We start from the raw sequence: 23,852 nt of genomic DNA, 5'->3' as shown, positions 1-23,852 counted from the left end.
AAACTGAAGGAGCAGCGAAGCCAAGATGGTGGCATGAGAAGGACAGTGGGAATCTCCTCCCAAAATCATACATATTTTTGAAAATACAACAAATACAACTATTTGTCTAAAAGACCAGAAGATATAGGACAACAGCCAGACTACATCCACACCTGCGAGAACCCAGCGCCTCGCGAAGGGGGTAAGATACAAGCCCCAGCCCGGCAGGACCCAAGCGCCCCACACCCCAGTTCCCAGCGGGAGGAGAGGAGTCGGAGAGGGGAGGGAGAGGGAGCCCAGGACTGCTAAACACCCAGCCCCTAGCCATCCGCACCAGAGCGCAGACACACAGTGTGTGGGGTGCTGGATACTAGGGAAACGGGACAGTAAGACCTGTGAGCAGGTCCCTGCAGCCGGCACCCCTGGGACAAAGAAAAGCGAATGCTTTTCGAAAGTCTTAAAGGGACAGGGACCCCACAGCTGGACGGAAGCATCCCAGGACACTTAGCCCAGCAACTGGGAATCTCGGGGAACTCCGGATCCACTAACCCCCTGGGCAGCAGCTCTGAGAGCCCTCACGGCTGTAAACAGCCAAACAGCCCCCAGCCCATTACCCCTCCGGGCCCCACCATAGCAGAGGAGCAGCCTGAGGCTGGCCACGCCCACAGCAAGGGAGCTCCCTCCATAGCAGCCAAGCAAGAAACAGAGACCCAGCCTATGCACAGCTGCCCAACACAAGCCGCTAGGGGTCGCCGTTGTCCCAGTGAAGAAAGGCCAGGAGCTAGTGGGAAGGGTCTTGGTTCTCCCAGCTGACAGACGAGTCAACAACATACCACTGCATCTGTCAACATGAAAAGGCAAAAAAATTTGATCCAGACCAGACTAACCCAGACATCTTCCACATCCTCCCCTGAGAAGGAATCTGGGGAGATAGATTTAACTAATCTTCCTGAAAAAGAATTCAAGACAAAAGTCATAACCATGCTAATGGACTTACAGAGAAATACGCAAGAACTAAGGAAGGAGAATACAGAAATAAAACAAGCTCTGGAAGGACTTCAAAGCAGAATGGACGAGATGCAAGAGACCATTAATGGACTAGAAATCAGAGGACAGGAACACAGAGAGGCTGAGGCAGAGGGAGATAAAAGGATCTCCAGGAATGAAAGAATATTAAGAGAACTGTGTGGCCAATCGAAATGGAACAATATTCGCATTATAGGAGTACCAGCAGAAGAAGAGAGAGAAAAAGGGATAGAAAGTGTCATTGAGGAAATAATTGCTGAAAACTTCCCCAAACTGGGGGAGGAAATGGCCTCTCAGACCACAGAAGCACACAGAACTCGCATGACAAGGGACCCAAGGAGGGCAACACTAAGACACATAATAATTAAAATGGCAAAGATCAAGGACAAGGACAGAGTTTTAAAGGCTACTAGAGAGAAAAAAAAGGTCACCTACAAAGGAAAACCCATCAGGCTATCATCACACTTCTCAACAGACACCCTACAGGCCAGAAGAGAATGGCATGATATACTTAAGGCAATGAAACAGAAGGGCCTTGAACCAAGGATACTGAATCCTGCACGATTATCATTTAAATTTGAAGGAGGGATTAAACAATTCCCAGACAAGCAAAAGCTGAGGGAATTTGCCTCCCACAAACCACCTCTACAGGGCATCCTACAGGGACTGCTCTAGATGGGAGCACCCCTAAAAAGAGCACAGAACAAAACACACAACATATGAAGAATGGAGGAGGAGGAATAAGAAGGGAGAGAAATAAAGAATCATCAGACCGTGTTTATAATAGCTCAATAAGCGAGTTAAGTTAGACAGTAAGATAGTAAAGAAGCTAACCTTGAACCTTTGGTAACTACGAATCTAAAGCCTGCAATGGCAACAAGTACATATCTTTCGATAATCACCCTAAATGTAAATGGACTGAATGCACCAATCAAAAGATACAGAGTAATAGAATGGATAAAAAAGCAAGACCCATCCATATGCTGCTTACAAGAGACTCACCTCAAACCCAAAGACATGCACAGATTAAAAGTCAAGGGATGGAAAAGGATATTTCATGCAAACAACAGGGAGATAAAAGCAGGTGTTGCAGTACTAGTATCAGACAAAATAGACTTCAAAACAAAGAAAGTAACAAGAGATAAAGAAGGACATTACATAATGATAAAGGGCTCAGTCCAACAGGAGGATATAACCATTCTAAATATATATGCACCCAATACAGGAGCACCTACATATGTGAAACAAATACTAACAGAATTAAAGGAGGAAATAGAAAGCAATGCATTCATTTTGGGAGACTTCAACACAGCACTCACTCGAAAGGACAGATCCACCAGACAGAAAATAAGTAAGGACACAGAGACACTGAAAACACACTAGAACAGATGGACCTAATAGACATCTACAGAACTCTACACCCAAAAGCAACAGGATACACATTCTTCTCAAGTGCACATGGAACATTCTCCAGAATAGACCACATACTAGGCTACAAAAAGAGCCTCAGTAAATTAAAAATGATTGAAATCCTACCAACCAACTTTTCAGACCACAAAGGTATAAAACTAGAAATAAATTGTACAAAGAAAGCAAAAAGGCTCACAAACACATGGAAGCTTAGCAACATGCTCCTAAATAATCAGTGGATCAATGACCAAATTAAAATGGAGATCCAGCAATATATGGAAACAAATGACAACAACAACACAAAGCCCCAACTTCTGTGGGACACAGTGAAAGCAGTCTTAAGAGGAAAGTATTTAGCAATCCAGGCATATTTAAAGAAGGGAGAACAATCCCAAATGAATAGTCTAATGTCACTGTTATCAAAATTGGAAAAAGAAGAACAAATGAGTCCTAAGGTCAGCAGAAGGAGGGACATAATAAAGATCAGAGAAGAAATAAAATTGAGAAGAATAAAACAATAGAAAAACTCAATGAAACCAAGAGCTGGTTCTTCGAGAGAATAAACAAAATAGATAAGCCTGTAGCCAGACTTAGTAAGAGAAAAAGAGAATCAACACACATCAACAGATCAGAAACAAGAAAGGAAAAATCACGACGGATCCCACAGAAATACAAAAATTATTAGAGAACACTATGAAAACCTATATGCTAACAAGCTGGAAAACCTAGAAGAAATGGACAACTTCCTAGAAAAATACGACCTTCTAAGCCTGACCCAGAAAGAAACAGAAAATCTAAACAGACCAATTACCAGCAACAAAATTGAAGCGGTCATCAAAAAACTACCAAAGAACAAAACCCCCGGGCCAGATGGATTTACCTCAGAATTTTATCAGACATACAGAGAAGACATAATACCCATTCTCCTTAAAGTTTTCCAAAAAATAGAAGAGGAGGGAATACTCCCAAACTCATTCTATGAAGCCAACATCACCCTAATACCAAAACCAGGCAAAGACACCACCCAAAAGGAAAACTACAGACCAATATCCCTGATGAACGTACATGCAAAAATACTCAACAAAATATTAGCAAACCGAATTCAAAAATACATCAAAAGGATCATACACCACGACCAAGTGGGATTCATCCCAGGGATGCAAGGATGGTACAACATTCGAAAATCCATCAACATCATCCACCACATCAACAAAAAGAAGGACAAAAACCACATGGTCATCTCCATAGATGCTGAAAAAGTATTCGACAAAATTCAACATCCATTCATGATAAAATCCCTCAACAAAATGGGTATAGAGGGCAAGTACCTCAACGTAATAAAGGCCACATATGATAAACCCACAGCCAACAGCATACTGAACAGCGAGAAGCTGAAAGCTTTTCCTCTGAGATCGGGAACGAGACAGGGATGCCCACTCTCCCCACTGTTATTCAGCATAGTACTGGAGGTCCTAGCCACAGCAATTAGACAAAATAAAGAAATACAAGGAATCCAGATAGGTAAAGAAGAAGTTAAACTGTCACTATTTGCAGATGACGTGATATTGTACATAAAAAACCCTAAAGACTCCACTCCAAAACTACTAGAACTGATATCAGAATACAGCAAAGTTGCAGGATACAAAATTAACACGCAGAAATCTGTGGCTTTCCTATACACTAACAATGAACCAATAGAAAGAGAAATCAGGAAAACAATTCCATTTACAATAGCATCAAAAAGAATAAAATACCTAGAAAAAGAATAAAATAAAATAAAAAACCAAGGAAGTGAAAGACCTATACCCTGAAAACAAGACACTCTTAAGAGAAATTAAAGAGGACACTAACAAATGGAAACTCATCCCATGCCCTTGGCTAGGAAGAATTAGTATCATCAAAATGACCATCCTGCCCAAAGCAATATACAGATTCGATGCAATCCCTATCAGATTACCAACAGCATTCTTCAATGAACTGGAACAAATAGTTCAAAAATTCATATGGAAACACCAAAGACCCCAAATAGCTAAAGCACTCCTGAGAAGGAAGAATAAAGTGGGGGGATCTCACTCCCCAACTTCAAGCTCTACTAAAAAGCCACAGTAATCAAGACAATTTGGTACTGGCATAAGAACAGAGCTACAGACCAATGGAACAGAATAGAGACTTCAAACATTAACCCAAACATATATGGTCAATTAATATTCGATAAAGGAGCCATGGACATACAATGGGGAAATGACAGTCTCTTCAACAGATGGTGCTGGCAAAACTGGACAGCTACATGTAAGAGAATGAAACTGCATCACTGGCTAACCCCATACACGAACATAAATTTGAAATGGATCAAAGACTTGAATGTAAGTCATGAAACCACAAAACTCTTAGAAAAAAACATAGGCAAAAACCTCTTAGACATAAACATGAGTGACCTCTTCTTGAACATGTCTCCCCAGGCAAGGAAAACAAAAGCAAACATGAACAAGTGGGACTATATCAAGCTGAAAAGCTTCTGTTCTGCAAAGGACACCATCAATAGAACAAAAAGGTATCCTACAGTATGGGAGAATATATTCATAAATGACAGGTCCGATAAAGGATTGACATCCAAAATATATAAAGAGCTCACACACCTCAACAAACAGAAAGCAAATAATCCAATTAAAAAATGAGCAGAGGAGCTGAACAGACAGTTCTCTGCAGAAGAAATTCAGATGGCCAACAGACACATGAAAAGATGCTCCACATCGCTTGTCATCAGAGAAATGCAAATTAAAACCACAATGAGATATCACCTCACACCAGTAAGGATGGCTACCATCCAAAAGACAAACAACAACAAATGTTGGTGAGGTTGCGGTGAAAGGGGAACCCTCCTACACTGCTGGTGGGAATGTAAATTAGTTCAACCATCGTGGAAAGCAGTATGGAGGTTCCTCAAATAGCTCAAAATAGAAATACCATTTGACCCAGGAATTCCACTTCTAGGACTTTACCCTAAGAATGCAGCACTCCAGTTTGAAAAAGACAGATGCACCCCTATGTTTATCGCAGCACTATTTACAATAGCCAAGAAATGGAAGCAACCTAAGTGTCCATCAGTAGATGAATGGATAAAGAAGATGTGGTACATAGACACAATGGAATATTATTCAGCCATAAGAAGAAAACAAATCCTTTCATTTGCAACAACATGGATGGAGCTAGAGGGTATTATGCTCAGTGAAATAAGCCAGGCAGAGAAAAACAAGTACCAAATTTCACTCATATGTGGAGTATAAAAACAAAGAAAAACTGAAGGAACAAAACAGCAGCAGAATCACAGAACCGAAGAATGGCCTAACAGTTACCAAAGGGAAAGGGACTGGGTCGGAGGGGTGGGAAGGGAGGGATAAGGGGCGGGGAGAAGAAAGGGGGCATTACGATTAGCATGTAAGTGTTGTGGGGGGTGGCACGGGGAGGGCTGTACTACACAGAGAAGACAAGTGGTGATTATACAACATCTTGCTACGCTGATGGACTGTGATTGTAGTGGGGTGTGTTGTGGGGGACTTTGTGAGGGGGGGAGCCTGGTAAACATAGTGTTCTTCATGTAATTGTAGATTAATGATAGCAAAAATTAAAAAATAAAATAAAATATAATAAAACTGAAGGATCAAAACAGCAACAGACTCTCAGAACCCAAGGAGGGTGGGGCACGGGGAAGGCTGTACAGCATGGAGAGGACAGGTAGTGATTCTGCAGCATCTTACTACACTGATGGACAGTAACTGCAATGGGGTGTGTGGGGAGAACTTGGTGATGGTGGGAGTCTAGTAAACATAATGTTCCTCATGTAATTGTAGATTAATGATACCAAAATATAAATAAATAAATAGATAGATAGTTAGATAATGAATGAATGCATGCATGCATGCATGCATGCTATGGGAATGCATTCAGGCCTGATCACTTACATTGTTTGCGGCTCCTTTCCCTATGGATGCCAGCCGAGCAAAGCTAAAGTATGTTGTGCAGACTCTCCCGGACTCTTTTGCCAACTGCTGCAGACCTGCACTGAGACAGCCAGACCACACAGTCTGTGCTCCACCTGGAGAATTTAGTCTGATGCCGTGGGTTGTGGAAAATAATTGTTTAGGCAAATGGCTGATACTTACTGCATTTTTACCATGAGCAGAATGGATTTTGAGAATAAGATTCAAAGTAGGTGAGTTAAGGATCTGGGACGGTGATCCAGTCCTGAGTGATGATGCCTTAATGACAGTGATGGCTTCCTGTCGGGACCAGCTGACCATAAATGTAAGGCTTTCCCAACTACCAGTTCCCACCCCACTGACCTCTGTGTCCAGCTTGCTGAGTGCTGCAGCTCTGGAGTGAGTGCTGTGTTCTGTGGGTGTGTGTTTCTTCATAGTGGTAATGGAGCCCCAGGCCTGACGACACAGAGGGCAGAGGGAGGGAGTCTGTAGTGGAAGTCCTGGGTACAGGTCATGCCCCTTTATTTGGGTCTCTGAGATACATTATTACAGGCCCACTTACTGTTTGTTAGGATTCCAACTGTTGCTCCTTTAGTTACAGATTTTAAGTATTCTTCAGGTGTAGTGATAGGCTGAACTTGACCTTACATTATAATAACATATTTCTTTAGGCTCACCTTACCATTTCAGTGACAAATTTCAGACTTTGACCAGATATTAGATCCATGACTTACTTGTAAGCAGATCATTTCTCACTTTAATTCCTGTGAAGACATAACACCCCCGAGAGCTGTGCCCTGGCACTGTCTGCACCACTAGGGCTCCGCAGCTCCTCCCCAAGGGGACTGCCAGAGCGCATGGCGCTAGCGGCTTGGAGATGGATGGTGTGCTGTAGTTCTTCCAATCAGGGTGAGTCCAACCACCTTCCAAATTAATAATAATAATAAATTTCAGTCATGGAGGTGAGCCTTTCTTTTGCTAGGATTACCCCAGAATACTCCCGAAATTTGATGGTTCTCACATAGTGCAATAATAGACAACAGATAGAGTAATTTTGTTTGCATGAAATAAATCTCATTAAAATTTTGTATTTTTCCTTTCTAAATGTTGAAATCATCCAGTGTTGATTAATACAGAAACCAGGTAACTAGGCGGTCCAGGTCCAATGATATTTTGTGGCTTCCTAACAGCTGTGTAAGTCTGGTGAGGATGAACTCATTTCTCTGCTGCTTATGGACTTGCGGCTCATAAGTGCAGTTCAGGGGCATAGTCTCCCTGTGAAGCTTTTGATGCAGAAGGAATGACTGACCATTCCTCTACTTTGGAATATGTATCTCTTTAAGCCAGATTTTAGGGGGAGAATGTGGGATCTAAAACCTCCTAAAAATGAAGTTATATAAAATATATCTCAATAAAACTATAAAACAATGAAGTTTAGACAAAACCAGCACAAAACTGTAATTATTTGAAGATAGTAGTTAATTTGGTTCCACATATTTAAGATTTACATAATTTTTTGCATGGAAATTCCTAAGGGAGTACTGGTTTCTAAAACATACCTGATTATCATCTGATCACAAATGGTTAAGCTTTGTACCAACATGCTAAAAACTGTCCCGTTCTGTGTGCATGTAATGGTGTAGCATCAGCAGTGTGGTAGTTGAACATTAAATCTTTAAGAGAAGAAAATTATAAATTGATTGATTATGATATTTATTGGGTCATAATGTATTCAAATTTTCTTTAATGCATATGTTAGTGATTGTTTACTGTGATAAAGTGCAGAGAGGTCTTCAAGAGCAGTCCTGCCTAGGAAGAATTACCTCATGTCACTGGTCACTTCTCAGTTAAAAGTTCCATTAGCAGATGATTCCTGCTTCTGGTGGGGGTTGTGATTGCATTTTATCGCTTGTAAATCAGCTCCAGACAGGGAATAAATAAACAGCTCGAAGGTGTGGTAATGTCATCTTGAACTTTTTTTTCACAGACAGAAGCACCTGGGTCCATTTAAGCCAATTAAGTTCAGAATATTTATCGAAGGAAATGTTTTATCATATTTGAATTCTGTTTGAAAGTGGCTCCTTTTTTTTCTTGCTTCAGAATATTGATTTAAGTGGAACAAAATGCCTATATATCAAATTATTTGATAATATCTTGGTCGTATATTTCAAAATTTTAATTAGCACACTGTGAAACTTCATTGTAGTTTATAATTTGGTATTTTAGTAGAGTTCAGTGTGCACTTAATGTATCACGGAGTGGAATATTGGCAGTTAACATTTTTTCCTGAGACTTTTGAGAGCTGGGAAAATTTACGCTGCTCCATCATTAGAGCCCTTTTATAAAATAATGCTCACTGAACTTGCGGAGGCTATAAAACTGTAGGTTGAGGTGAATACTAGTTATTTAAGTTATCTTGGTCCTTAAATGGCAAAGCTTTTATACTATCTTGTTTTGAACTCTCGGACTCATTATTAAGGGTCAGTATAATTGAGCCGGTTCATCTGATTGTCATCAGACTCAGTGTTTTGATCTGTAAAGTTCTGTCTTTTCCTTAGACTTAAACATAATACTCAGCAAATAGTTGATCATCCTATGCTAGGCAAGCCTTCCGATCAGTATTAAGGCTTGTTTACTTTGATGTCAGCAAATTTCACATGTAAGCTTTCTCTGAATCTCCCAGTTATCCACAGTGGACAATTCATTATGAGTTTGCTCTTGTTGACCTTCAACTTTTTTGGAAGCAGAAAAAGCAAAAATATTAACTTACAAATGATTACTTTATTTGAATCTTACTCCTGTGTATTATACCTGCTTTTATCACATTCTCATAATTAGAATTCACATTTTTTTCCATTGAAAACAGAGCATGGAGATTATTTTTGTCAGGTAAAGTCATAGTTTTCTATGTAAGTTCACTGTGTTTCTTCAGAATTAAACATGGAATAAGAATGGTTTAGGTTGTTCATAAAAATGACAAGTGCCTTCCAGAATTCAGCTGACCCTCGTACCTAACGTGTCAGTGACGTTTCAGCCCCTCCAGGACACCAAGGTCGGTTCTGCTCCTGGAGAAAGGTCTGGCTCACTATTGAGATACCCCTTCTCACATTGCTCGATGCTCCCAAGCAGCGGACGCGACTCAGCCTCTGTTAAGCCCGTTGTCCTCGTCCTGAGCCCTGTTAGATCGTCACCATGACCATCAGAGACCCAGGCGCTTGCTGGTTCTGCTTGAAGTCTAATGCTTAACTCTGCTGGCCTTTACCTTATGCTAGAAGGATAGTCAGTATCTAACAGTGAAGTGTAGCCCATTTAAATCATCTTAAACAATTAAATACTCATTTAGGATTAGTAAATTTAACTTTACAAAAGCAAACCAAGTGAAGATGTATATTGCTACTCTTCTTGTTTCCAAATTGTTGCCAGCTTTGTTTGGGAGGCAGCAGGAGAGAGGTCATCGAGCTGACGCTCTGGAGGAAGACGAACCGGGCTGGGGTTCCCGGTGTGACCAGCAGGGCATGAGCAGGGCAGTATTAGGAGAACTATGTCTCATGGGGCCTCCTTGCCTGTACCAGAGCCATCATGGCAGCACGGAGGCCAGCTGGATTGTACGATCGTGGTGCCTTTGAGGTAGGGTTGGAGAGAAGTAATCAGACCCAAGACAATCTGCCAGTGAATCGTGTGGGGACGTGAGAGGGACAGTAAGCGGGCTGTACAGGTTTTGTCCTGAGAACTAGAAGGCTGGGGATGTCATTGAGATGGGGAAGATTTGGGCAGGAATGATGAGCTGTTTGATTCTCCTGAAGTCTGAAATGTCTCTCGACGACTCGCAGAGAGACTGTAGGTAGGCAGTTGAGTATGTGAACGTAAACTTGGGTTGTGGGGCAAGGACTGGGCTGAACCTCAGCAGATGGGTTGAAAGAATAGAAGCAATGTCTTCCAGAAGTATCTTCTTATATCCTTGTATCCTATATCTCTAGGTGCATCCAACAAAAATACATAAGCATATTCACCAAATGTGTGAAAGTTTACTTACAGTAAGTTTGCATTATGTAGCCCCAAGCTGGAAACTGCAAGTAAACGGTGGGGTGTTCATGTGGGCTGTGGAGTGGCCGAGCTGCAGCTCTATAGGAGGGTGAGTGAGGGGAGGATAGAAACAAGCACATCCTTGGAGGGCCCCACTTCACAAGCTCGAAGCAGGCAGGACTGACGTGTGTCAGACATCACTGGGGTCGGCACTGGGAGGGGCAGGAGGAGGCTTACGGGCGGGGTGCTTTTCCATGGGGTCTCTTTGTGAACATTCACAGGACTGGGGTGTCCACTGCTGTAGACTTACAGGATGATACAGAAGGCTGGGTAGGAGGTGGGGACTGGGTAAGCAGTCAGACAGCTGTTTTGAGGAGTGTTTCTGTGAAGGAAATAGATGAAAGTAGAAAAGATGAGCAGTAACTCAAGGGATGTGGAACTAATAGAAATTTTATTTTGTTTTAAAGATGAGAGGAATAATGCATGTTGTGTGCTACTGGAAGTAAGTTGGTGAGATTGCTGTAGGAGAGAGGGAACACATGGGAAGCAGGGTTCTGGAGAAGGCTCCCGGGTCTGGGTGCATCCTGGAGAAGGCACAGTGGTCCGGGGCCGTCAGGCTGCCCAGGCAGTCCGTCTGGCAGGAAGTGAGGGCGGCGGGTCGGTGGGGCAGTGGTCAGCGCAGCTCAGTCACTCTAAGTGAATCGGTTTGTTCGCATCAGATGGATGAATTAATTGTAAGATGTATGGATTATGTGTCAAAAAAGTAAGTGTGTGAAGAGCCAGCCGGTGCTGGAGCTGGAGAAGAAGTCAGTGTCTGGGGAGGCAGGGCTGTGGCCTTTATGGGGCGGAGCACAGTCGCAGATGCACCCTGTCCGGAAGGGAGTCCTCAGCATTGGTGAGGTCAGCCACTCCCCCTTGAGAGACAGCAGGACCCTCTGGTTTCAAGGGAAGGGGTGCCACAGATTTCAGAAGTCTGACAATTTATTGTCCCATATGGCAAAAGTAAATTTTTACACCCAATTATTGGAAATAGTTGGTTGTGTGGGGTGCTGTGCCTGGGCCCCAGAGGCAGGGATGACCGCCGGCCCCACATTCACTCCTGCAGGGGTAATGGGAATGTGGGTGTGTTACTTCGGGGACTTCACACGTGATGGTGCAGATTCCCCTGGAAGTACTCTGATGGGGCAGGGCTGGGGGCGCAGCTCCTGTCCCGCTGAGGGAAGGTCAGCTGGAGCGGCCAGAGGGGCACACCGCGCACCCATGCCTGCGATTCCCGCGGGAAACCTGGCGTCTGGGGCCGGAGCCTTCCTCTCCAACCCTAAGTGCAGGTCTCCATGGCAGTGGACTAGGAAGAGTCCCCGCAGAGAGCTTCCCTTCCCGCACTGGCGGGCAGCCCCAGCCTGGGCGCACTTGGGGCCTTTCGGCCTCCCTCTCCCAGCTTGGAGCCTCGGGCCCTCCCCAGGCCTGCAGTCCAGTGCCGAATAGGGTGCAGAGAAGCGCCGGTGCCCGGCTGCCCAGCAGGCTGTGTCTGGAGAGGGAGAGCTGAGGCTCTGCGCCAGCCCGGTGGTGACCGCGCAAGGGGCCCTGCGGGGCAGGACAGCGCAGAGCCTCACTTCAGCGTCACCGGGGCTGCGCAGATGAGAGACCTCTGCAGTGGGGTGGATGCCAAGGCGTTCAAGTGGACTTCCATACAGACGTAGTTTCGCATAACCTGAAACATCTCAAAGATAAATAAATGGTTTCTCGCAAATGAATTCATAGATGCAGAATCCCAGTGTGCAGAGTGGCCCCTCGCACAATCGTTGGCACTTAATAAGTGTTTGTTGAATGACAGGGTAGTGCACGTTGTAGCGGACCCACACGTTAAGGTTAGGTGTATTTCCTGCCCCAAGGAGCTTCCAGTCATAAAAGCCAACAGTCCCAGAGACCCAAGTATTAACTCCGAAGTACAAATGTGTTCAATAGCGGATTACTGTCAGCAGACATCGTTATCTCACATATCTTTTCTAATTTTTAGACTCCAAGGTTAACATGATCTGAAATAATTAAAATTATTATCTTCTTACTCAATTAGAGTGACTTTAAAATGAGACATCTCTGATATAGTTTTTAGATTAAGTTATAAATGTTTGCTTTAGAACTACCTGAAGATTGATAGAGATGCATTTGAAAAGCATTATTTTTTTATTGATTCTTAATGTAGTAAATTACTGAAGTTATTTGGCAGCAAACAGAAATGGCCTGTGATGTGGTTCACATTTATTCTCCTGATAGTGCCACAATTTGCATTAATTGCATTGCGACTGCACTCACTTATATTAAAAGGCTTCTACTATAATTAATCCTTTTTATTTCAAATCATTTTGGCACAATTTCTAGCTATAAACACATAAAAGACAGACAGTTGAAGAATACATCACAGGTTTCCTCCATATGCCTATTGCTATTTTTCCACGACACATAGTTATTGATACGCTTCCAGGAGCGAGTGTGGCACAGCTGGCCGAGAATTGAGGCCAATATGAAAAATGCTAAGTGGATTATTTTGCATAAAAGATAGGCGGTTTTTGAAGTTGTATAATTAACCTGTGTTTAGAAAATACCTTGATTTATGCTCACATTTGTATCTCGGTTGCATACATTATGGAAATTTAATTTATAATCCATTTAGCTGATGCAATCATAGTTTTTAGTGCTATCATTTATTAGTGCTTGTATATTAAATGCTCTAAAGGTTTAAACCTGCCTCATGTAAAAAATTATACCTATGCATTTACATTTTATGAGTCGCAGTGGGACTTCTGTTTAAAATTCAGGTAGCTCTGATGTATTTAACAGATTTCACTGGTTTATTGTTACTAATGCAGAAATGGCAAACAATGACCTTATCTATTGAGCATCAAATGATTTACACTCCAGCTTACTTTAAAGTCCACTGTACAGATGAGGCTTTCCTTCCACACCTGGAATCAATCATGTCATCTTAGGCAGAATGTTCCCCTTGACTTGGAAGTCATCATTCATTTAGAAGTAATGGTATTTATAAGTGCTCCAGGTTAATAGTATTAACCATTCTTAACTTTAAGCAAACTGTGGCTTTTCAAAACAACTCTTTATGTTATCAGTAGATGACTTAAGTGCTGGTTGCCATTTTATTACTCAGTCTCTCATTAAGAAGCCCTTTTTTGCTATCTTTTCTGAATTAATTGGGTAGGCATTAGTCTTCATATCAGAAGTAAAAGCATAGGGACATAGCTCTTCAGTTTTCCAGGCAGAGCCTCCTGCTCTTAGCTAGAGGGAGTCCTTAGGAGGCCCAGGGTTGGCAGGCAACGTCCCTGGGCTCTGAGGCATGCTGGCCTGTGGGGAGGGTGTAGTAAAGTTGCAGTATTTTCAGAATCTCTTGCCTGGCCTTAGTGCATCTCCATATGAATAGGTGTTTCCAAGGGGTGGAGAGAAGTAGTCCATGCCCTTATCAGTAGGTGATTGCCAAGGGTGAATGAGGGCTTATCTGGATCAGAGAGGTTCCGTGGGGCCCTCTTCTTCTCCTGCAGCCGGCATGGAGACATGCGGGAGGATCTAGAGGTATGCAGGATTGCTATGTAAGAAATAAACAGGTTTCTCCCACTTAATTTCTCCCTTTGACTGGTTTCGGTTTCAGATATATTTTGCCCCAGGATTTTCCCCCTGGAGTTACAGGGGGTCATTCAGCACATTGTCCCCAGCTTTCTGTAGCGAGAAGCCAGTGCACCGGTGTCTATGTCAGGACATTTAAAAACTTTTCTGTGCTTTCTCCAGTTGTATTAGTGGGAGACTGACAATACTAATAATTGGTGAGGGTGTACAAGAATTGGAACCTTCCTACACTGCTGGTCATGAGGAGGAAAATTGTTATGTTTTGGAAGAGTATGTCAGTGTCTAATACAGTTAAGGATACCATGTGACCCGGTACCTCCACTGTCAGATCTTCTCTGAAGTATTTAATAAAGAGAAACCAGAGAATAGTCCACAAACTTGTACTGACTGCTCATAGCAGCTTTATTTATCCTAGCCTAAAGTTAGAAACTCTCGTGTTCATCACCAGGTGAAGACACTGGAGAGCAGTAAGTACAAGAAAAATGTGAGACTGATGAGTCTCAAGAAGACAGATATAAAAGAATACATGCATCAGCAAACATTTAACAGCAAAAAGCTGAAAGCTTCTCCTTTAAGACTGGAAGCAAGACAAGGATGCCCACTCTCCCCACTTCTATTCATCATAGTTCTGGAGGTCTTAGCCACGGCAGTCAGTCAACACAAAGAAAGAAAAGGCATCCAGACTGGCAAGAAAGAAGTTAAACTGCCCTGTTTGAGGATTCATGATATTATACATTAAAAACCCTTAAGAATACACTCCAAAACTACTAGATATAATATCTGAATTCAACAAAGTTGCGGGATACAAAATTAATACACTGTTGCATTCCTATACACTAATGAAGAACTAGCAGGAGGAGAAATCAGGAAAACAATTCCATTCACAACTGCACCAAAAAGAATAAAATACTTAGGAATACACCTAACCAAGGAAGTGAAAGACCTATACCTTGAAAACTACAAGACACTCATGAGAGAAATTAAAGAAAGAAGATGCCAGTAATGGAAACACATCCCATGCTTATGGATGGAAGAATTAATATTGTCAAAATGCCCATCCTGCCTAAAGCAATCTACAGATTCAGTGCAATCCCTATCAAAATACCAACAGCATTCTTCAACAAACCAGAGCAAATCATTTGAAAATTCATATGGAACCACAAAAGACCCCAAATAGCCGAAGTAATCCTGAGAGGGAAGCATAAAGCCAGGGGTATTATGCTCCCCGGCTTCAAGCTCTACTGCAAAGTCACAGTAATCAAGACAGTTTGGTACTGGCACAAGAACAGATCCACAGACCAATGGCACAGACTAGAGAGCCCAGATATAAACCCAAGCATATATAGTCAATTAATATAGGATAAAGGAGCCATGGATATACAATGGGGAAATGACAGTCTCTTCAACAACTGTGTTGCCAAAACTGGACAGCTACATGCAAGAGAATGGAATTGGATTATTGTCTGTCCCCATACACAAAAGTAAACTCAAAATGGATCAAAGACCTGAATTTAAGTCAAGAAACCATAAAACTCTTAGAAGAAAACATAGGCAAAAAATCTCTTGAATATAAACATGAGCAACTTTTTCCTGAACGCCTCTCCTCAAACAAGGGAAACAAAAGCAAAAATGAACAACTGGGACTACATCACACTAAAAAGCTTCTGTACAGCAAAGGACACCATCAGCAGAACAAAAAGGCATCCTACAGTATGGGAGAATATATTTGTAAATGACATATCCAACAAGGGGTTAATATCCTAAAAGACATATGCACCGCTGTGTTTATCGCAGCACTATTTACAATAGCCAAGAAATGGAAGCAACCTACGTGTCCATTAGTAGATGAATGGATAAAGAAGATGTGGTACATATACACAATGGAATACTATTCAGCCATAAGAAGAAAACAGATCCTACCATTTGCAACAACATGGATGGAGCTAGAGGGTATTATGCTCAGTGAAATAAGCCAGGTGGAGAAAGACAAGTACCAAATGATTTCACTCATCTGTGGAGTATAAGAACAAAGAAAAAACTGAAGGAACCAAACAGCAGCAGAATCACAGAACCCAAGAATGGACTAACAGTTGCCAAAGGGAAAGGGACTGGGGAGGATGGGTGGGAAGGGGGGGATAAGGGAGAAAAAGGGGCATTGCGATTAGCACATATAATGTAGGTGGGGGCACAGGGAAGGCAGTACAGCACAGAGAAGACAAGTAGTGACTCTCTGGCATCTTACTATACTGATGGACAGTGACTGTAATGGGGTGTGTGATGGGAACTTGATAATAGGGGGAGTCTAGTAACCACAGTGTTGCTCATGTAATTGTATATTAATGATACCAAAAGAAAAATACATGCCTCTGTTGAACCACTGTGTTGTATACTTGAAACTGAAATAAGACAGTATATCAATTTTAAAAAAAAGAATACATACCATATGTCTTCTTGGAAGACATTCTTGGGGTGAGAGGATTATACCCAACTTGATTCCCATGGTGGCAGGGCAATCACTAAAATCCCGTCCACTCAGAGCGAGTCTGCAGGCAGCAAGCCGGTCTCTGCCTCTGTGCCCCTCTGCCGCCGCAGCCGTCTCAGTCTGTGCCCTTGGTGCTGCCACCGCTCCAGCCTCTGCTCTCCTGCAACCTTGTAGCTGTGCCACCATGTCGCCCAGAGCACTGGGTTGAACTATTTATATAGAGAGTCAATAGCAATGTATTGCCCACACGTGTGTAGTGAGCTAGCCGACCAGGGCCAGGTGAGAATCCTGGCCACAGGAACCTTCACTTGATCCACACCATATAATTCCACTTGGGAAGTTGTAGAACTGGTGAGACCTACCTGTGGGGATAACTGAATGTGGGTTCCCTTGGGGCGTGTTGCCTAAAGGGCATGGGCGAGCTTTCACTTTGGGGATGTGTGTAAGTTCCATCTCCCCTGAGTGGTCATTACACATTCTGTAGTCAAATAGAACGATTCAGCAAGCTGTTCCTTTTATTTTACCTTCCATGAGTTCTACTTTTAATATAAATACATGCAAAAATACACACTGCAGTCCTCAGACAGTAACTTCAAGTGAAAACATCCTTGATCTGGGCATTGGGGAATCTGAGTTTTGATACCAGTTTTGTCACCTACTCACTTGTGACCTGGACAGGTCTCAGGGTCCTAAGACCCAGTGTCTTCATGTCAGAACAGCACTTGGCCAGGTCCAGCCGATGGTCAAAAAAGACCTAAGATGGATACTGCTTGATGAAATCCAGCATCAGCACGTGGCCACCCTCACACAGTCTGTGCACCTCGGTGCCACAGAGGCAGAGCAGAGGAGGGGTGACAAAGATGGTGTGGCCGGCCTCAGTGGGTGTGGATGGAATGAGAGTTCCCGTGGCCCGGATCCTCACCTGGCCCTGGTCGGCCAGCTCACTGCACACGTGTGGGCAATGTGTCTTTATTGACTCTATATAAAGAGCTCTGCCCGGTGCTCTGGGCTACATGGTGGCAGGGCTGCCAAGTGCAGGAAAGCAGAGCAGAGGCTGGAGTAGTGGCAGCGCCGAGGACAGAGGCCCAGAGGACGGCTGTGCAGGATGACTGGGCAAGAGGCCCAGAGGCAGAGACCAGCACGCTGCCTGCAGACTCGTTCCAAGTGGACAGGATTCTACTGATTGACCTGCCACTGTGGAAATAAAGTTGGGCATAACCTTTCACCCCAAGAACTTTCTACTGTCATTTCTTTGGTCACATTGAATCCATAGTGAACTTGCCCGGAGCTGAAACCCATTGGCAAGACAGTGGGTTTTGAGATCCGAGAGAGATGCTCAAATCCTGACACTCCTGTCACCCTTCACACCTGTGAACCTCACCTTATTTGGAAGTAAGAGTCTTTGCATATGTGATCAAGCCAAGACAGATTTGCACTGGGTTTGACTGGGTCCCCAAATCCAGTGACTGGCGTCTTTCTAGAGAAGGGAGAGAGAGATGCAGACACGCGGGAGAACAGCCCCATGGAGACCAGCGGGTGGAGGGTCACAGCTACAGGGCAGGGACCCCCAGGGACTCGGGGCAACAGCACAAGCTGGAAGCGGCCCAGAAGGGCCCTCCCAGAACCTGTGGAGAGAGCCTGGCCCTGCTGTCACCTTGATTCGGGCTTCTGCCTGTAAAACCGAGACAGCCGGTTCCTTGCTGTAGGCCCCAGCCGTTAGTACTTGGCACAGGAAATGGGCGCACCTGAGGCCCCTCACAGACAGTGCTTGTCAGCCTTTCTCCCCGTGGTGTTGACATGACGTGATTTCTGCCTTAAAATTCTTTGATAGTCTGGTCTAGACTTTTCAATATACTGAATGCAGGCACTGAACGCCCAGGTTGGGGCCTGGCACGTGGCCCTTGCTCACCAAATACTAGCTTCCCCCGTCCTCATTCTCATGCAGAAAGAGGATCTGCTCTCTTAAGATTCTGTTAAATCTCAAATTACACATAGCTTTTTATTGTAGGAAGTGTGAGAAAAGAAACCTGTGAGGGGCTCAGCATTGCTCGCTGTCTCTTTGCAGGCCCTCTATGAGAACATGCTGGTGGAGCTGCCCTTTGCCGGCTTCTTCCTCTCCAAGCTGCTTGGGACCAGTGCGGATGTGGACATTCACCACCTGGCTTCTCTGGACCCTGAAGTCTACAAAAATCTGCTGTTTCTCAAGAGCTATGATGGTGATGTGGAGGAGCTGGGCCTGAACTTCACTGTGGTGAACAATGACCTCGGGGAGGCACAGGTGAGAGGGCGCCCCTCGTGTGCACTGATGCCCCATTGTGACTCCTGAGTGAGGAGGGGGAGTGTCCACAGCCCAGTGCATCCTTCTTGGTGAAAACACCTGTGCTTTGTATGGTGGGAGCCGTTGCACAGTGGCTGAGCATCAGAAATCTGGGGCTTGCAGGAGCCTGGCACACAGCGCCCCCCTTGGGCGTCATGCCCTTGTCGTGGGCTAGGCCATGTCTTCATCCTCGCCCTGGGTCCCAGGGAGCCCTGGGGGCGGCCCGTGCTTGTGCTTCCTGGCCCACTCGGATGCACCTCTGCTGCTCCAATGCAGGCACCAGGCTGCTGCTTGTGACCTTCATTGACCATTTGGGTAGTCTTACTATGTTTAATCCTTTAATAAGGAGCAAAATAATATTTTAAGTAACAGCTTTATTGAGATAACATTCATATACCCTAAAGTCCACCGTTTACATGTACAAGCAGCTTCGGACGTCACAGGTCTGTGCCACTGTCACCAAACCTAAGCTCAGGGCATGTTCATTGCCCTGTAGAGACTGCACGCACCTGAGCAAGTCACTCACCCTGGACCAGAATGCACCAAACACCTCCTTCTGTTCATTTGCCTCTCTGGGTGTTGTGGCATCTGCGATCTCACAGCACTCGCCTTTGGGACGGCTTTGTGCCCCTGGCCGGTGTCAGCGCATCATTCCTTTTTCTGGCCAGCGACGTCCCATTGTAAGTGCGCTGCATCTCCTTGCTCAGGTGGTGACGGGATTTTCTCCTTTGCCTGCTGTGAATGTGCACGCAGGAGTCGCTGCCGTGGGGCTGGCTTGGACACTGAGAGGAGGCAGTGGGGCCGTGAGCTGACGGGCTGGGGCGGAGTCCGTCACGCTGCGCCCTCCGCTTCTGCATAGGTCCCATGCTCCCATAACTGGCAAAGCTTGTTTTGATGCAGACAAATTGTCTGAGGACCTTCCAAGTTGTATTTATTAATATCTCATTTTATTAGATTTTAAAGTAACCAGCAGTGCTTTTCTAACCTGTTTGGTTTTCAGACAAATAATGTCTCTTTCACAGTCAAGCAACACCTTTTCTGCTACTTTTAATAGGTAGATAATGCCTTCTGAATCTAGTGGTTGTATTTTAACTACAAAAATGCTGTTATTTTTAGACTTGGCAGTTATTTCTCTGAATTTCTCTGTCGTCACTTGGTTTCTGATCCAGGTTTGCGCAGGTCGCCAGTTCCACCAGCTTCAAAGTAACTGCATGTTAGCAGGGTCTCTGTGTGCACTCCCGCGACCACTGAAGATGCACTCACCCCCACGTGTAACACCTAACCTAACCCACCACGGGCACTCTAGCATTTCATTTTGGTGAATGCATATGTTGAACACGTTTGAGTTACTGTGATTTTGGTTCATTTTATATCACATCTACCATGCCTGCTCTTTATTTCTTCATCCATGAGACACAGTGCTCAGTGTACTGGCCACTGTGCTGTGCACAGGAGGTTTATTTTTAGCTTTAAGAACACGTACATTCTAAAAACAGAGGCAGATGTAATCTGTGGAATAAGAGATGTATAGTTTAGGAGTAGTTAGGAGTGCTCAAGTCCATGTAGGTCAGGCAGGGCTATGTGGCCTAGGCCCCAGAGGGGTAGGTGAGTGGGTGTAGAAGCGGCTGCAGCTAGGAGGCCCATAGAATAGGAAGGCTGAGCTTTCTCCTGTTGTCTGTGGAGACCATTCAAGGCCTCGGGCCTTAGGAAGGCTAAACTTAAGGCAGAAAGACAGCCTGACAGCCGCATTTCAAAGCTAACAGGAAAGTGGGTGACGAGAAACCCTTAGAGGCCCTGTCAGAGGAAGCTGAGGCCTTGGCTGTGTTAAGTCAGCAGGCCCTAGGGCCAGCGTGGGTGCTCTGTGGGTCACGTGGTTCCGGAACTCAGAGAAAGCTCGAGCCGGATGGGCTTATAGGCCCTCAGGAAAATGAAGAGTTCGGTGTCTTGTCTTTGGCCTTCTCTCTGGACATCAGAACTGTTACATGGTTTGTACACCACAGTGGGGTCTTCAAAAACTAATATAAAAGGCACACACAAAGATTATACATGTTCACCTTTCTGGGTATTTTTTTAAATGATCATCTTTATGGTACTCAAGTTTTCAGTCTCTTTCATAGCCTTTAAAGCCGCCTACCTCAGAAATAGGTGTGGGTTAAATCCCAAGTAGGGTCATAAAGGAAAGAATACGCCACCCACCTCCTGCTTCTTCCAGAGCTTGGTGATCTCCAGGCGTCTTGGCGACTGACATCAACACGGACGAGGAGAACAGACCATGTTTGTTGTCTGCATCTTTAGTTGCTTTTGTTTGATACTTAGAGATGAAGTTTCAGCAGTGTGGGCCTTAGACGTTTTGTTGTTGTTGTTGTTGTTGTTGTTGTTGTTGTCATTAATCTACAATTACATGCAGAACATTATGTTTACTAGGCTCCCCCCATGACCAAGTCCCCCCCACAATCCCCATTACAGTCACTGTCCATCAGTGTAGTCACTAATTGTCTTTTCTGTGTTGCACAGCCCTCCCTATGCCTCCCCACATTATAGATGCTAATATAAGGCCCTCTTTCTTTTTCCCCACCTTTATCCCTCCCTTCCCACCCATCCTCCCCAGTCCCTTTCCCTTTGGTAACTGTTAGTCCATTCTTGGAGTCTGTGAGTCTACTGCTGTTTTGTTCCTTCAGTTTTTCTTTATTCTATGCTCCACATATGAGTGAAATCATTTGGTACTTGTCTTTCTCTGCCTGGCTTATTTCACTGAGCATAATACCCTCTAGCTCCATCCATATTGTTGCAAATGGTAGGATTTGTTTTCTTCTTATGGCTGAATAATATTCCAGTGTGTATGTATCACATCTTCTTTATCCATTCATCTACTGATGGACACTTAGGTTGCTTCCATTTCTTGACTATTATAAATAGTGCTGCAATAAACATAGGGGTGCATCTGTCTTTTTCAAACTGGGCTGCTGCATTCTTAGGGTAAATTCCTAGGAGTGGAATTCCTGGGTCAAATGGTATTTCTATTTTGAGCTTTTTGAGGAACCTCCATACTGCTTTCCACAATGGTTGAACTAATTTACATTCCCACCAGCAGTGTAGGAGGGTTCCCCTTTCTCCACAACCTTGTCAATATTTGTTGTAGTTTGTCTTTTGGATGGTAGCCATCCTTACTGGTGTGAGGTGATATCTGATTGTGGTTTTAATTTGCATTTCTCCGATGTCTAGCGACGTGGAGCATCTTTTCATGTGTCTGTTGGCCATCTGAATTTCTTCTGCAGAGAACTGTCTGTTCAGCTCCTCTGCCCATTTTTTAATTGGATTATTTGCTTTTTGTTTGTTGAGGTGTGTGAGCTCTTTATATATTTTGGATGTCAAGCCTTTATCGGATCTGTCCATTATGAATATATTCTCCCATACTCTAGGGTACCTTTTTGTTCTATTGATGGTGTCCTTTGCTGTACAGAAGCTTTTCAGCTTGATGTAGTCCCACTTGTTCATTTTTGCTTTTGTTTCCCTTGCCCAGGAAGATATGTTCATGAAGAAGTCACTCATGTTTATGTCCGTGAGATTTTTGCCTATGTTTTTTTTCAAGAGTTTTATGGTGTCATGACTTACATTCAGGTCTTTGATCCATTTCAAATTTATGTTCATGTATGGGGTTAGCCAGTGATCCAGTTTCATTCTCTTACATGTAGCTGTCCAGTTTTGCCAGCACCATCTGTTGAAGAGACTGTTATTTCCCCATTGTATGTCCATGGCTCCTTTATCATATATTAATTGACCATATATGTTTGGGTTAATGTCTGAAGTCTCTGTTCTGTTCCACTGGTCTGTGGCTCTGTTCTTGTGCCAGTACCAAATTGTCTTGATTACTGTGGCTTTGTAGTAGAGCTTGAAGTTGGGGAGCGAAATCTCCCCCCACTTTATTCTTCCTTTTCAGGATTGCTTTGGCTATTCGGGTCTTTGGTGTTTCCATATGAATTTTTGAACTATTTGTTCCAGTTCATTGAAGAATGCTGTTGGTAATTTGATAGGGATTGCATCAAAACTGTATATTGCTTTGGGCAGGATGGCCATTTTGACAATATTAATTCTTCCTAGCCAAGGGCATGGGATGAGTTTCCATTTGTTAGTGTCCTCTTTAATTTCTCTTAAGAGTGTCTTGTAGTTTTCAGGGTATAGGTCTTTCACTTCCTTGGTTAGGTTTATTCCTAGGTATTTTATTTTTTTTGATGCAATTGTGAATGGATTTTCCTGATTTCTCTTTCTGTTAGTTCATTGTTAGTGTATAGGAAAGCCACAGATTTCTGTGTGTTAATTTTGTATCCTGCAACTTTGCTGAATTCCGATATTAGTTCTAGTAGTTTTGGAGTGGAGCCTTTAGGGTTTTTTATGTACAATATCACGTCATCTGCAAATAGTGACAGTTTAACTTCTTCTTTACCAATCTGGACTCCTTGTATTTCTTTGTTTTGTCTAATAGCTGTGGCTAGGACCTCCAGTACTATGTTGAATAACAGTGGGGAGAGTGGGCATCCCTGTCTCGTTCCCAATCTCAGAGGAAAAGCTTTCAGCTTCTCGCTGTTCAGTATGATGGTAGCTGTGGGTTTATCATGTGGCCTTTATTATGTTGAGGTACTTGCCGTCTATGCCCATTTTGTTGAGAGTTTTTATCATGAATGGATGTTGAATTTTGTCGAATGCTTTTTCAGCATCTATGGAGATGATCATGTGGTTTTTGTCCTTCTGTTTATTTATGTGGTGGATGGTGTTGATGGATTTTCAAATGTTATACCATCCTTGCATCCTTGGGATGAATCTGACTTGGTCATGGTGTATGGTCCTTTTGATGTATTTTTGAGTTGAGTTTGCTAAATATTTTGTTGAGTATTTTTGCATGTATGTTCATCAGGGATATTGGTCTGCAGTTTTCTTTTTTGATGGGGTCTTTGCCTGGTTTTGGTATTAGGGTGATGTTGGCTTCATAGAATGAGTTTGGGAGTATTCT

The 23,852-nt window shown here is 43.7% G+C and overlaps 1 protein-coding gene across 11 annotated transcripts in view; it reads left to right on the top strand.

The window, feature by feature from the left end:
- UBE3C (ubiquitin protein ligase E3C) overlaps positions 1 to 23,852 on the top strand; it is a 130,266-nt gene that overhangs the window by 86,139 nt on the left and 20,275 nt on the right. For all 11 annotated transcript variants that reach the window (XM_073238122.1, XM_036999196.2, XM_073238125.1 and 8 more), the window contains one exon: positions 18,596 to 18,808. In XM_073238122.1, the coding sequence (XP_073094223.1) occupies positions 18,596 to 18,808 (213 nt within the window). The remainder of the gene's footprint in view (positions 1 to 18,595; positions 18,809 to 23,852) is intronic.

Source organism: Manis javanica, chromosome 6, assembly GCF_040802235.1.
Source record: "Manis javanica isolate MJ-LG chromosome 6, MJ_LKY, whole genome shotgun sequence".
NCBI lineage: Eukaryota > Metazoa > Chordata > Mammalia > Pholidota > Manidae > Manis > Manis javanica.
Note: the sequence above shows the minus strand (reverse complement) of the source record. Positions and strands in the feature narration are given on the sequence as shown.